The sequence below is a fragment of the Rana temporaria genome, chromosome 5, assembly GCF_905171775.1.
Source record: "Rana temporaria chromosome 5, aRanTem1.1, whole genome shotgun sequence".
In the NCBI taxonomy this organism is placed as follows: domain Eukaryota; kingdom Metazoa; phylum Chordata; class Amphibia; order Anura; family Ranidae; genus Rana; species Rana temporaria.
This window is the reverse complement of record NC_053493.1, coordinates 87,033,702-87,047,695: the sequence shown is the minus strand read 5'-3', so window position 1 is coordinate 87,047,695 and position 13,994 is coordinate 87,033,702. Positions and strand designations below refer to the sequence as shown.

The 13,994-nt window shown below is 42.3% G+C and overlaps 1 protein-coding gene across 1 annotated transcript in view; it reads left to right on the top strand.

Annotated features, from left to right (window-relative positions):
* The first annotated feature begins 3,134 nt into the window (after window positions 1-3,134).
* LOC120940145 (ATP-dependent translocase ABCB1-like) overlaps window positions 3,135-13,994 on the top strand; it is a 79,309-nt gene continuing 68,449 nt past the window's right edge. Inside the window, exons 1-3 of the mRNA XM_040352817.1 lie at window positions 3,135-3,444; window positions 9,831-9,898; window positions 13,895-13,988. Coding sequence (XP_040208751.1) covers window positions 9,853-9,898; window positions 13,895-13,988 — 140 coding nt within the window. The 5' untranslated portion in view covers window positions 3,135-3,444; window positions 9,831-9,852. The remainder of the gene's footprint in view (window positions 3,445-9,830; window positions 9,899-13,894; window positions 13,989-13,994) is intronic.

Here is a 13,994-nt window from a genome sequence, read left to right as displayed (position 1 = left end):
CAGGCTTAGGACTGACAAGATAACTGTACTGTACACTCCACCTTAACACCTGTCTCCCAGTGTCTGACCTTGCTCCCAATGTCCACCATTTATGCCTATTGAATAACAATGACATTAAATACCAACACCCAAATACCCTGTGTACCCACAAATGTACACAGGGTAACGCTCCTCAATACTTAAGCGAGAAAATAAAACCCTACGTCACCAAGCGCGTGCCCCGGTCAACCAACTGAAACCTTCTCCAAATCCCTAAATCCCGATACAAATCTAAGGGAGAACGTAGATTTTCGGTCCAAGGACCACGGCTCTGGAATGCTCTACCCACTACCATCCGCTTGGAAGAAAACTATCGGGTTTTTAGGAAAAAACTAAAGACCCACCTCTTCTGAAAGACCTGTACGACTCTGGATGCCAAGCGCCTTGAGGCGATTAAGTTCGCATTTATTGCGCCATACAAGTTACTCACTCACTCACTCAACACTCGATAGGGGTTATAGCTACCACTGATAAATGCTGGGGGTAAAGCAAAACCCCCTTTATTTATCATGTCCACCAGTGGGCATCATGATACGCGTGTTATCTTTTACTTTTTAACCTCCCTCCACCAGGAAAGAAATTATCTATGCCCCCGATACACTACACTGCCAACAAGAATTTGCACAATGCTTTTCTTAGGCCTTCATAGGACTGAAAGGAGATACAGTACATGTACACACAAACATTTACCTGTTTTTTGCTAAGTCCCAGCCAGTTCTGTACCTACGCAGAATGCTGTCTGGATAGAAACACATCTATGGACAGCACTTGGGTAAAGAGTCGCTGTTTGCTTGTACTTGTCCATATGAACAGTTACATCTGATAAGCACCTCTAATCAGACTCTGGATGCACATACTTATAGCCGGATTCAGAGAGACTATCTAATGATACGCCGCGTAAGTCCATGGATGCGCCATCGTATCTATGCGCCGTATTCTTGTACTAAGATACGCCTGAATTTCGGCTTCCTACGACCGACGTAAGTCTCCTACGCCGTTGTATCTTGGGTGCATATTTACGCTGGCCGCTAGGGGCGCTTCCATTGATTTACGCGTCGAATATGTAAATGAGCTAGATACACGAACGTATTTGCGCCCGGCCCATGAGTATACGCCGTTTACGTAAGGCATACGTCCGGCGTAAAGATAAACCACCAAATAGGAGGCGCAGCCAATGCAAAGGTATGGATGACGGAACAGCCGTCGGATTTTACGTCGTTTACGTAAGTCGTACATGAATGGGGCTGGGCGTAGGTTACGTTCACATCATTGCCATTGAGCCGTTGTATCTCATGGCGTAAATTCGCTGTGATTCTGAGCATGCGCGCATGCGCCGTTTGTACGGCCATGCATTTACATGGGGTCACGATTCATTATAATACAACAGGCCCACTACCTGCCTACTTTGAATTAGGTGGGCTTACGCCGGCCCATTTACGCTACGCCAACGTAACTTAGGGAGCAAGTGCTTTGTGAATACTGTACTTGCCTCTCTATGTTACGTCGGCGTAGCGCATATGAGCTGTGCCACGCCCGCTTAAACTTACGCCGCTCTACCTGAATCTGGCTGTTAGAGTCCAGGGTAGCTCAATCTTGGCACATACACATTGGGTGCTGCAAAGTATCCAATGTGTGTGTGCCCTTTGCCCCGAACTGTGCTTTGCCCGTAATATTTATGGATCTGGACATAGCACCACTAAGACCAGTGTAATGAAATCTTCAGATTTTTTTTTTTTGTGAGAAGGGATGCCCAATTTATGATTGCAAACCCACTGCATATAGAAAATGTCCCTGATTGCTATTACATCGCACTCTGAGAAAACTGGGAAAGGGAGGGGCAAGCCAATCAGGTATGTTGAATGCAAAGGTATGATAAGAAACATGCTAATAAAAGGAGAAAGCAGAGTGAGTAGAGGGTTGATCATATAATTTATGGCTGGTCCTTCACTTCCCAGTCAGCAGGCTGGGGCTGAGGAGAAGATATAACGGTATCCCTTCTACAATCTATACTTGTATTTGTAGACTTTAAAGAGGTTGCATCTGCCTGTCTATGATGTGTGATAAGGCTGGGTAAGTCTCTGGAACAAATAGACAGAAATACAATTCAAGCCCTCATTTACCTCTATTTCTTTAGGCATTGTTCCGAAATATATCTTCAAAATTTACAGCTAGATTAAAATAACAGCTCTTCTCTCTTTACTTTCTATGGCATCAGAATCTTGTCAGCCTGCCAGGCTTCTAATATTAATAAAAATAAGGTGTTTCTAAGCAGAAGACTGAAATCAAACTTCAGAGCCTCTATGGTGATCTTTGAGGATGAATTTGGTCACAGTACAAGCAAGTACTGAACTAAATGGGTAACAGCAAGAGTTCCATGTAATTTAAAAATTGTCAACACTTTATGTGGAAAAAGTTACTTCTTAGGGGATTATTAAGACACATATGACTTATGACACATGGAAAAATTCTGAAAAATAGCATGCGTGTGCCATAGCTGTCAATGGTAGGGACAGCCACAGACACAGCAAGACTCCAGCAATAGGTTCTTTTTGGCTCTTGGCTCAAGAGCGCTAATGTATATTTTTGTGCGTTTTTAAGTTGTCACAAACTATGCTGTTTATCTTCCTGGTGACACAATTCAGCTTACTGTGTCACCTCTTCATTTCAAGACTGCTTTTTACCTGGTTGTCTTAGGTTCCATGAAGTAAAATATTGGCTACTATATTGAGGCAGGAATATGCATTCCATAGATTAGTATTTCTTGTGGGGTCTCAGAATCAAGTATTTTATTTAGTGAGCAAGTATGTTGTCTTTTTTTATGTACAGTATATTTTTGACTATATGGACACTTGGGCCAAATCCTAAAAATATTGAAGCACCTCCACTCAAGCATTAATCTTAGCTTCCACCAATAGAATATTTTATGAGAGGTGAATGTTAATTCTGTTTTACTTGGCTGAAATAAAATGTATGTGCAAAACAAATTTTTACCATTTCCTGTTTCACTTGTTTCAAGAATAAAGATCTACTGGTATAAAAATAAACAGCGACTATGGCTTTTTTATCAGTATGTACAAAGGGTGGACCGATCAAAGCTTTCCAACTGTGACACAGGAAGACACACTGAAAATAGAAAAAAATTCTAAAAGTCATATAGACAAAATAATCACTGATTTGCTGCAGTTTATGAACATTTTCATAATATTATTCCAATACATTCCAGAAAGTACACAAAGGTTTGTGGCAATCCTTAAGATCACAGACCAGGACAGAAGACCAAGAGATTTCAAATTTTGAACCTTACATCTATAGCTTGGAATACATTATACTTCACATTTGAGAGGAGTGGAAACACTGACTTTGGCTGTCCAGTTCATGAAGAGTGAAGAGGTAGTAAGGAATAAGGTTGGTATATTTGTTAGGAGACATACTTCAAATTGGTGGCTGTTTTTCACATATGCAGAATAACTGACAGTATCTACATTGTATTATGAATAGTTTTCCTAGTTTAAAGCCCAATGCCAAAGCTGTAATGAGGTTGAATTAGTAAAGCATTAGAGAATGTTCACTATGTAAAGTGAATGTTCGCCTATTAAATAATGTAAAACAAATAATAATAGATTATTACCTATACATAATTAAATTATTGAGGTGACCACTGTCTATTCCATTAGAAAATGTAACATTGTTCATATTCTCATTTGTCATTTGTTAAGGAGTAGTTGGTTTCTTTCCTTACACTTCCCTCAGCAGTTCTATATCTAAGATGATTTACAATATTTTGTCAATTTATGGAAAAAATTAACCACTATCCAAAAGCCCCAAAAAATAATGTTTTGCTATCCTATCCTGTCCTATCGTTGTCATTGAAAAAAATTGTTGTCCTTCTTTAGCTAAATCTCTGTAATTTAAATGTTCATTTCTATTTATCAGAACACGGTGTTGCCACATTTGCACTCATGACATTCATGTGTTTTTTTGTTTATGTAATTTTGTTTTACAAATTGGAAAAATACATTTTGCATGACAATCTATGTATCTATGTATGGATCTATCTATCTATGTATCAGTCTCTCACATTTCAAAATAACTAAAGGAGTTGATAATGTTCCCATAGCAAAGCATATATTCTTTAAAAAAGTTGTATGCTTCTATGCTCTAGCTCAATAATCCATAGAAACCTATTGCATGTTCAGTATGTGTTGTTTACAACTTTTACTAAAAATACACTCTTCAAAAAGTTCATTTTGAATAGCCAAATATTTTTTTCTTGCATATGATTGAAGTGAACACAGCTTAAACTCATTCGTACGCAGTAAACATATTGAGCTAGATTCAGGTAGGGGGACGTAAGTTCGTGCTGGCGTAGCGTATGTTATTTACGCTACACCGCCGCAATTTAGAGATTCAAGTACTGTATTCACAAAGCACTTGCCTCCTAAGTTACGGCGGCGTAATGGGTCGGCGTAAGCGCGCCTAATTCAAATATGGATGAGGGGGGGCGTGTTTTATGTAAATGTCTAGTGACCCGACGTGATTGACGTTTTTTACGAACGGCGCATGTGCCGTCCTTGGACATATCCCAGTGTGCATTGCTCCAAAGTACGCCGTTTCGACATGAACGTAAATTACGTCAAGCCCGATTCGCGTACGACTTACGCAAACAACGTAAAAAGATAGGCCTGTTCCTTCGTCCATACCTTGCATGGGCTGCGCCACCTAGGGAGCAGCTTTATCTTTACGCCGGCGTATCTCTAACGTAAACAGCGTAACTAATTGTGACCGGCACACGTACGTACGCCGAACTCAACGGAAGCGCCACCTAGCGGCCAGCGCAAATATGCACCCTAAGATACGACGGCGTAAGAGACTTACGCTGCTCGTATCTTAGCCTAATTTAAGCGTATCTGGTTTCCAGAATACGGTTAAATTTACGACGGCATAGATTCAGAGTTACGATGGCGTATCTACTGATACGCCGGCGTAACTGTACCTGAATCTAGCCCATACTCTAAAAAGTCAACATACTTTTTCAAACCCTTTAAAAAATGACTCAATAGTGTTTTGTTTTATTGTAAAGCTCTATGTATATTAACAGTACCTTTAACAGTAATTTTTAAAATGTTTGGAGTCCCCAGTCTATTCACAGTGTAATAAATTCAACGTTAATTAAAAGAAAGGTAATGTTAAATAAGTACCAGTATGTTTATTCTTCTATAACGTATTTAGTGTAAATTCAATAATGTTAAGGTGTCAGAAGAAAATGTGTAGACAAGGTTGTCACGAGCAGGCTAATGCCTCGTACACATGATCGGAATTTCAGATGAAAAAAGTCAGACGGAATTTTTTCATCTGAAATTCCGATCGTGTGTACAGGGCATAAGACTTAACACACAGATTAAAAAATAAATAAAAAAGTAAGGCTTACTAAACAAACTGTATCCAGTTGGCTTTTTTAAATTATTTATTTTCATTTTTAAAGACATACAGGAAAAGGTACAAAAGTTGCGACAGCATTTAGGAATGCCTTTGTCACTGGCAGGCCTAAATGAGACTGTTCAATCAGATTGTACTGTGTATGGGGAGCTTTATAAAAAAAAAAAAATAATTGGGGGTTCCATAACATATATTTATCCCTCAGACGGTTTTCCCCATAAATGCTTGAAGTGTTTATATAGCCATTTGTTTTTAGTTTTGGATAGAGTAGAGAAGAGTTTAACACTGCCAAGGTATTTTTTTTTGTTATTGAGTCTTTGTGCCACCTCTGTGGCCCACTTTGAACTGCCTATTGTTGTCGGCACAAAATGTCACCTTACGGAGATCTGCTTATGTGTTGCTCCTAGATGCCCCCCCACTGTCTTCTGGGAAACACTGTTCCCAGCAGAGAGCGGGGACCGGTGACGGCGCGCCGCGATACTCGCACATGCGCAGTAGGGAACCGGGCAGTGTAGCCGCAAGGCTTCACTTCCTGGTTCCCTTACCCAGGATGGCGGCGGAAGCAGCTGAGGACCGATTGATTGCACAGCCTTGTCTGCTCGTCTGCTGACATCGCGTGCCAATATATCAGGGACAAGATTGCAAACCTGCACAAGGCTGAAATGGGCTACAAAACCACCAGATTATTATGATTATTAGTAAATAGAAGAAATTCAGAAAACAAACTATCAATTGCCCTCGGTCTGGAGCTCGATGCAAGATTTCTCTTCATGGGGTAAGGATAATAATGAAAAAATAGAGGGATCAGCCCATAACTACACGGGAGGAGCTTGTGAATGATCTCAGGGCAGTTGGGACCACACTCACCAAAACAAACCATTGGTAACAGAATACTACACCATTGATTGAAATCCTGCAGCGCCTGCAAGGTCCCCCTCCTCAAAAAAGCATATGTATAGGCCCATCTGAAGTTTGCCAATGAACATCTAAATGATTCAGAGAAGGATTGGGAGAAACTGCTGTGGTCAGATGAGACCAAAATTGAGCTCTTTGGCATTAACTAGACTTGCTGTGTTTGGTGCAAGAAAAATGCTGACTATTACCCTAAGAACACCATCCCTACAGTCAAGCACAGAGGTGGAAACATTATGCTTTGGGGCTGTTTCTCTGCTAAAGGTACAGGCCAACTTTGCCGCATTTTGGGCCCAATGGACGGGTCATGTATTGTAAAATCTTGGATGAGAACCTTTTTCCCTCAGCCAGAACACTGAAGATGGGTCATTTATGGGTCTTCCAGCATGACAATGACCCAAAACATACCACCAAGGCAACAAAACAGTGGCTCAAGAAGAAGCACATTAAGGTCATGGAGTGGCCTAGTGTCATGGATATGCAGTAATGTCTGGCAGCTTACCTTCCTCTCCATGTGTTCACCTTAGAGGTCAGACACTCTCACCTGGCTGATTTTATCATCTCTCCTCCCTGTTTGGCTCCACCCCAGGCCATATCAGGAACTCTATATTAACCAGTGCACTGCAGGTCTGCCTTGCTGATCAACGTTGTTTGTTAAGCATTGTGTTCCTGCTTGCTGTGTGCTACGTTTATCTCTGTGTACCGATCTTGGCTTGTCCCCGATTATTCCTATTTGCTTGTGACCCTGATCTTTGGCCTGTCCTTTGTTAATCCTTGTCTGCTTGTTGCCCTGACCTGAGTGGCTGCTTCCCCTCTCCCCTCTATGCCCTACGGAGCATGAGCTGGGGGACTCTGGGGGCCGTGACCTGGATTCAGTTGCAGCTAAGGCCATCCTCACCACTAGAGGCCCTGGTGAATACCTGCTGAATCTTGGACTCCGCACCCTGGGGAATCTTGGGTTCAAGCCTCCTGTGAGATCCCTGTTTGTGCTCCAGTGGACCTGTCTTCCATTTCCACTCTGTGTTCCATCCTCAGAAGTCTGCCATAGGGTTTACTTGTGGTGCACTCCTGACTCCAACGGGGTGCATCTGTCATCTGGCCACAGGTGACCTGACACCTAGCCAGTATGCAGACTTAAATCGTATAGAGAATTTATGAAGGGAGCTGAAACTTTAAGTTGCCAAGTGACAGCCAAGAAACCTTAACGACTTATAGAAGATCTGTAAAGAAGAGTGGACCAAAATCCCTCCTGAGATATGTGCAAACCTGGTAACCATCTACAAGAAATGTTACCTCTGTGCTTGCCAACAAGGGTTTCTCCAACAAGTACTAAGTCGTGTTTTGCTTGGGGATCAAATCCTTATTTTAGTCACTGAACTGCAACTAAATTTTTAACATTTGTATCATGTGTTTTTTTTCTGTATTTTTGGTTTATATTCTGGCTCTATCATTTAAATACACCTATGTTAAAAATTATGTGAGTGGGCAAACTTACAAAATCTGCAGGGGATCAAATAATTATTTTCCCCACTGTAGAAGCAAGTACCTTTTATTTGTTTTGCTTTTTTGTGTACCATTGGGAAAATTTCCCTTCACTTTCTGACCCAGAGATACAGAAGAAATCTCCCAAATTGAGGGAAATTGCCCTATTAGTTGACCCTGGAGCAGATGTCCTGTTTGGACAATTTTCCTTACTCTTGCTCTGGGGACTTTAAAATTGTGGATTTCCCTCATTTTTCTTTCTCAGTGAGAATTGTTATCAGTGCATATAGAGGGGGACACTGACAGCAATGGCAACTTGACATCTACACTTTAGAAATCCACACTTTAATTGCCATTGGATATCTGATTTGTCACTATGTTATAAGCTTACTGGGCTCTCCATACCATTGCTTTTAGAGAAACTGTTTCTTGTGTCTTAAAACTATGTTTTTCAGGCCAACCTTGAACTTCGAAATACACTGCTCAAAAAGAATTAAATGAACACTTTTTAATCAGAGTATAGCACCAAGCCAATTAAACTCCTGGGATATTAATCTGGTCAGTTAAGTAACAGAGGGGTTGTTAATCAGTTTCAGCTGCTTTGGTGTTAATGAAATTAACAACAAGTGCACTAGATGGGAAAAAATACACACAAAAGAAAAAAATAGCAGGTGCGCTGATCAACAGCTTAGTACAGCCCTCTAGCTGGCTAAAGGGAGGAAGGAGGCCATGCCTCAGAAACGCATTGTCATAGCAACTGTGTGATATCCACACTCCCCCCCCCGTATCCTGCTCCTGTGGGTTTGTAAGTCCTCAGAGTGTAGCCCTGGCTGAACCGGCACTTGCGCATTAGGATATGCACTTAGAGTGTGGTGGTGAATAGCCTCAGGTGTGCTGCCAGGACCTGGCAGCTAGGTTGAACATCCACAGCTCTCCTCTCCCCTGTCGGGATCTTGAGGTGGTTTTAGAAGTGCTTGTGTGTTTTTTTTTTTTAGGGGGGGGCTGCAGCAATCAACCAACCCCCTGGGCAGCCAGCTGCACAGCCCTTTTCCAGCTCCCTCCTGGGGGGCCAGCAGCAGGGCAGCAATCCAGCACCTTGCACCCCCCCCCGGTGGCCATCCGGACATAATGCCACCCCCACCTATTCATACGGTATCATCACACAACTGGGTGGGCTTCGGACACAGTGCTCTGCGCCCCCAGAGCCCGCCCCTTTTTGAAGCTGATTAGAGCCTCTGGCTCTAATCACGTACTTCAAAAACACACTCCATCCCCCGCATTGGAATTCATACATCCAGCATCCCTGTATGTAGATCAGGGGTCCGGACACATGGATTGGGGGGGGACAGCATACTAGGTCATACTACCTAGGCCATACTACCTAGTCTCTAAATTTTGCTTCCTAAATATCAGTGTAAAGTGTACATGAAGTGTCTTCCAAAAGTGACGGCTAATGGGCAAGATCAGTGCAGACGAGCTAATAGAGTCTAACCCAGCTCCTATGGTAAACATTTGCAATGTCCAGAATACTTCTTTTTTTGTCAGTAGTTATGAGAGGCATTCAAAGCCATCCAATGTAAAGTAAATCTAAAGCCAATTTTTTATTTTTTTTGGATACAGTAGGTGGTGGGTAGGATGTAATTGGGTTTATTTTAGCAGTCTATGTTTCAGCTGGGAAATTTTCATTTACCATCTGTCATGGAGGCATAACTGGAAGTGAAAGGACTTCTTTCCAAAGTGAGCGGTAGACAGCTATCACTAGAACAGATATCCCATTTACAAGATTTCCAATCCCCTTCTCTCCTGGTGAGAATTGCCCCCCCCCCCAAAAAAAAAAAACACCAGAGGGATGAATCTCTCAAATGATGACAAAAAGTCTAAAGAAATGATTCCTTTAAATACAATTTAAAGAAACATGTCTGCTATTTGCTAATAAAGATGTTGTTATTTCACTTTTACAGTTTGGAGTAACATTTGACAAACATGACCGACAGTGAAACAAATATAGCAGAGCATTCAGATAATACTGGTAAGCATACAGTGCTGTTAGTTTATATCAAATTACTACTAAGGCATTATGGATTTCTTGAGTAGCGCAATCCTTAACCAAAAGCTCAGGGGCAAATGTCATTCTCAGGTAAACTTGGAAGGGGATTTACTAAAAACAGAGCACACAGAATCTGGTGCAGTTGGGCATAGTAAAAAATCAACTTCTAGGTTTTATTGTCAAAGCTTAGGCCCCTTTTACACGAGAGATGCAATTGGGTCCGCCTGTCCGTTTTTCAGGCAGACCCGATCAGACCCTCTATTCTTCTCTATGGGCAGTCGGACTTGTGTCCATTTACACATGGCTACATTTGATGCGACCTGGCAAAAACAAATGGAGGGGGATCCATTTCCATCCTTCTGGTCCGATTGGAGGACAGCCATGTGTAAACAGATAACCTGTCTGTTTACATCCAACTGCCCATAGAGCAGAGTGTCCTGTGTCCAAGCTGAAGTTAGAAGTTGATTGATAACTATGCTCAGCTGCACCACATTTTGTGTGCTTCAGTTTTAGTAAATCTCCCCCTCTGCATTGCTCACCATGAGGTCTTGAAGTACTCAGTATCTGTCAATTGAAAAATCGGTGCATTGCACTGTACATTTCCCACAGCATAAATCCAGAAGAAGTTTATATAATCTATATACTTTTGGATTCATAGACTTTTATTAACATTTAATACATTACACATACCAGCTATTAGCTTTATTGGGTGCAATAATTTTCTTCTTTTGTGAATAACACACTTCCTGTCCCTTCATGTCTACATTCACATTTCCATTTTGATTATGGGACCAGCCATTGTTGTCGCACAAGCTGGACTTTAAACAAGTTGACCTTCATTATACGATGGATTGATGAGATTAGTAGTTTACACAATAAAGACAGGCTCACAGGAAGTGACAAGGACACTGCTTTTCTGGCAAGATCCACAGATTTTCTGTACTTGCTGATGTTCTTAGCCTGAAAAAAAGAAAACAAATGCAGAAACCATATCTAAAGACTGGTAAGCTGCAATACTTAGATACACTTTAAGGTCACTTGAAAGCACAATGACTCAAGTGGGAACTGGAAGTTGGGTGGTAGTTAGGTGAAAGACAGATTTCTTGTGGGGAACCTTGTGCAGGAGTCCATGAAAAAGGTAAGAAGCCAGCACATTATGGGGTTGATTTACTAAAAGCAAATAGGTTGTTTATCTTGAAAGGGAATTTGCCCCAGAGCTTAGTGAATGTTGTGATATCTCACTGTGCAAAGAATACCCACATGTTACGAAAATCAACAAAAAAAAATCAAAAAATTTTCATGCACATGATTGGATGATGGAAGTCAGTCAGGCTTCACCTCATTCACTATGGGCCCTTTCACACATACGGACAAACGGTCCGTTTATTACAAGTCCGTTTACGGACTTGTAATGTATCCCTATGGGATTGCAGACGTTAGCGGATGATGCATCCGCTAACGTCCGCAACCATCCGCGTCCGCAAAGATCCGCTTTTGCGGACGGAAGAAAACCCTATTTTTCTTCCGTCCGGTGGAACGGATCTGATGAATACGGACACACGGTCCGTATTCATCCGATTCCCCATAGGGGAGAGCGGAGGAGAGACAGGGCGGTCTCTGCACAGTGTGCGGGGACCGCCCTGTCCGCGGACAGCTCAGCGGGGATTTACAGAGGAATCCCCGCTGAGCAAAACGGCTAATGGAGCTGATCAATTACAGATCTGCTCCGTGTGAAAGAGCCCTAATGGCCAGTACAAACAAACCAAAAATTGGACGACTGATTGTCCGTTTTTTTTTTTTTTTTGCATGCTAGTTGCATATCAAAAATTGAGAGGTTAAATAGAGAGGTCAAAAAAATGTGTTGTAGTGTATTTCTATTGTATTTTTGGATGACAACTGTCCTGATTAAACGAAAATCGTACGATCTTGTATCATACGAGAAAAATTTTCGTGTTTGTCCGATCGTGATCAGCTCTTGAAAGCTCTGTACTAACGATCCGATTTTTCTACGATCGCTTAGAAAGCGGTATTTTTTGTCCGTTTTTTGGATCGTGTGTACGGGTCATAAGTTAAAGTGGATGTAAACCTGAATCATGAAATTTGAGCTGGGCACATCTATCTACAGTATGTTTTTTTTTTAATCTCTCTTCAAAACACTATGTCCCGTAGCTTTGTCCTGCTCTGTTCTTCTGTTATCAGCCTAATAAATTTTGAAAAGCTCTCCGAGATGGGAGCCTGGTGTGTGTGTGTGTGTGTGTGTCAGGGGAGATTGCTATAAATAGATTATAATTAAAATAATTACAGCGCTCGCAAAGTGCATGGATCATTCCATTGAAAAAAACATAAATCAAATAATCATGTTGAAATATTGCAAAACATCCCAAAAGTGGAACTTCCGCTCGTTGTACACCTTCCCCCCTCCGGGGCCACATTTGGCACCTTTCAGGGGGAAAGGGGACAGGATATCCCTCTTTCACAGTTATCCTGTCCCCACTTCTGGGAGCCTCAGCCGCGGGTATTTGCGTCATCCCTGGGGCACCCACCTCCTCCCTCCTCCTTCCCCAGCCACCAGGCCAGTAGGAGAGAGAAGTGGAGCCTTGCGCATGCGCAGTAGGGTTCCCGGCGTGAAGCCGTAAGGCTACACTGCCGGGTTCCCTTACTCGCAGTGGAGCCGGCATGCACCCGACAGCTGATGGAAACATCAGCTGCGGCGCAGACATCACTGGACTCCAGCACAGGTAAGTGTTCGATTATTAAAAGTCAGCAGCTACAGTATGTGCAGCTGTTGACTTTTCATTTTTGCAGCGGTGGGCGGACCTCTGCTTTAAGTGCTCCAATCTTTATAAAGTGCAGTAGAGTTCCAAACTTCCACTCCATGATGTGGCACACACTCCTTATGTGTCCCCACTCACCGGATGAAATGGACCCCTGGCTTTTCAGTCTTAGGCCCCGTACACACGACCAGTTTCCTCGGCAGAATTCAGCTTCCGACCGAGTTTCTGGCTGAATTCTGCCGAGAAACCCGGCCGTGTGTACACTTTTGGCCGAGGAAGCCGACGAGGAGCTCGGCGAGGAAATAGAGAACATGTTCTCTATTTCCTTGTTGCTCTATGGGAGCTCTCGTCCCGCCGAGCTCCTCGGCGGCTTCAGTGCTGAACTGGCCGAGGAACTCGATGTGTTTGGCACCTCGAGTTCCTCGGCCGTGTGTACGAGGCCTTACAAGCTGTAAAACTGGCCAGAAATGGCAACTCACAGAAGGTCCAATGGAGATCTCCCCCAATGTAATAATCATGAGTTAGTAAATGCACCAAAAATAACAAGAAGGAACTAATCGTGAAGCACAGTAGGCTGGTGTGCAAATACAGGTAGGTACTTACAGGACAGAGAGATAAAATAAGCATATAATAATGCAGGGATAAAATCCAGGAAACGCTGCATCCAGCGTGAATTTCACTAAAACCGGAAGTGACATAGTTTGGACTCAGCACAGGAAATTACATCAACGTGTTTCGTCCTCCCACAAGGCATCATCAAGGACCTCTATATAAACAGATTAGCTAAACTATTCACAGGCAACCCCATGTGTGAGGAGGGGGAGTGTGCCTTTCCTCCAATCAGCTGTCTTACAGTGTCTCACAGTATACAGATATAATCCACTCCTACAGATGAATCAGGAAGAGAAAATTCTAACAGGACATGCACTTTCTAAACAGTATATAAAGGTGAATACAGCAAATATACAGTAAAACTTATGTAGGGAGATTTGTTTAATCTCTATGTATCATCTGAGGCTATTCACTTCACTCTGTATATGAAGGGTTTACTTCCACTTTAAGGAAAAATTCTGATGCAAAGTGAACCTTTAGTATATCAACCCCTATTTTGTCTTGACTACCATGGAAAATTTAAATACCAGTTCTGGTATGGTATATAAAAAATGCATATATAGACTCAGTGCTTTCTGTATATGCCTTGCAGTTGAAAGTCCAAGTGCTGAAGATGCCAATAGTCCATGTTTTCAGTATTATGAAAAAACAAGAAGTGACCATGAAATGGATGAAAAGAATGAAGGGTACGT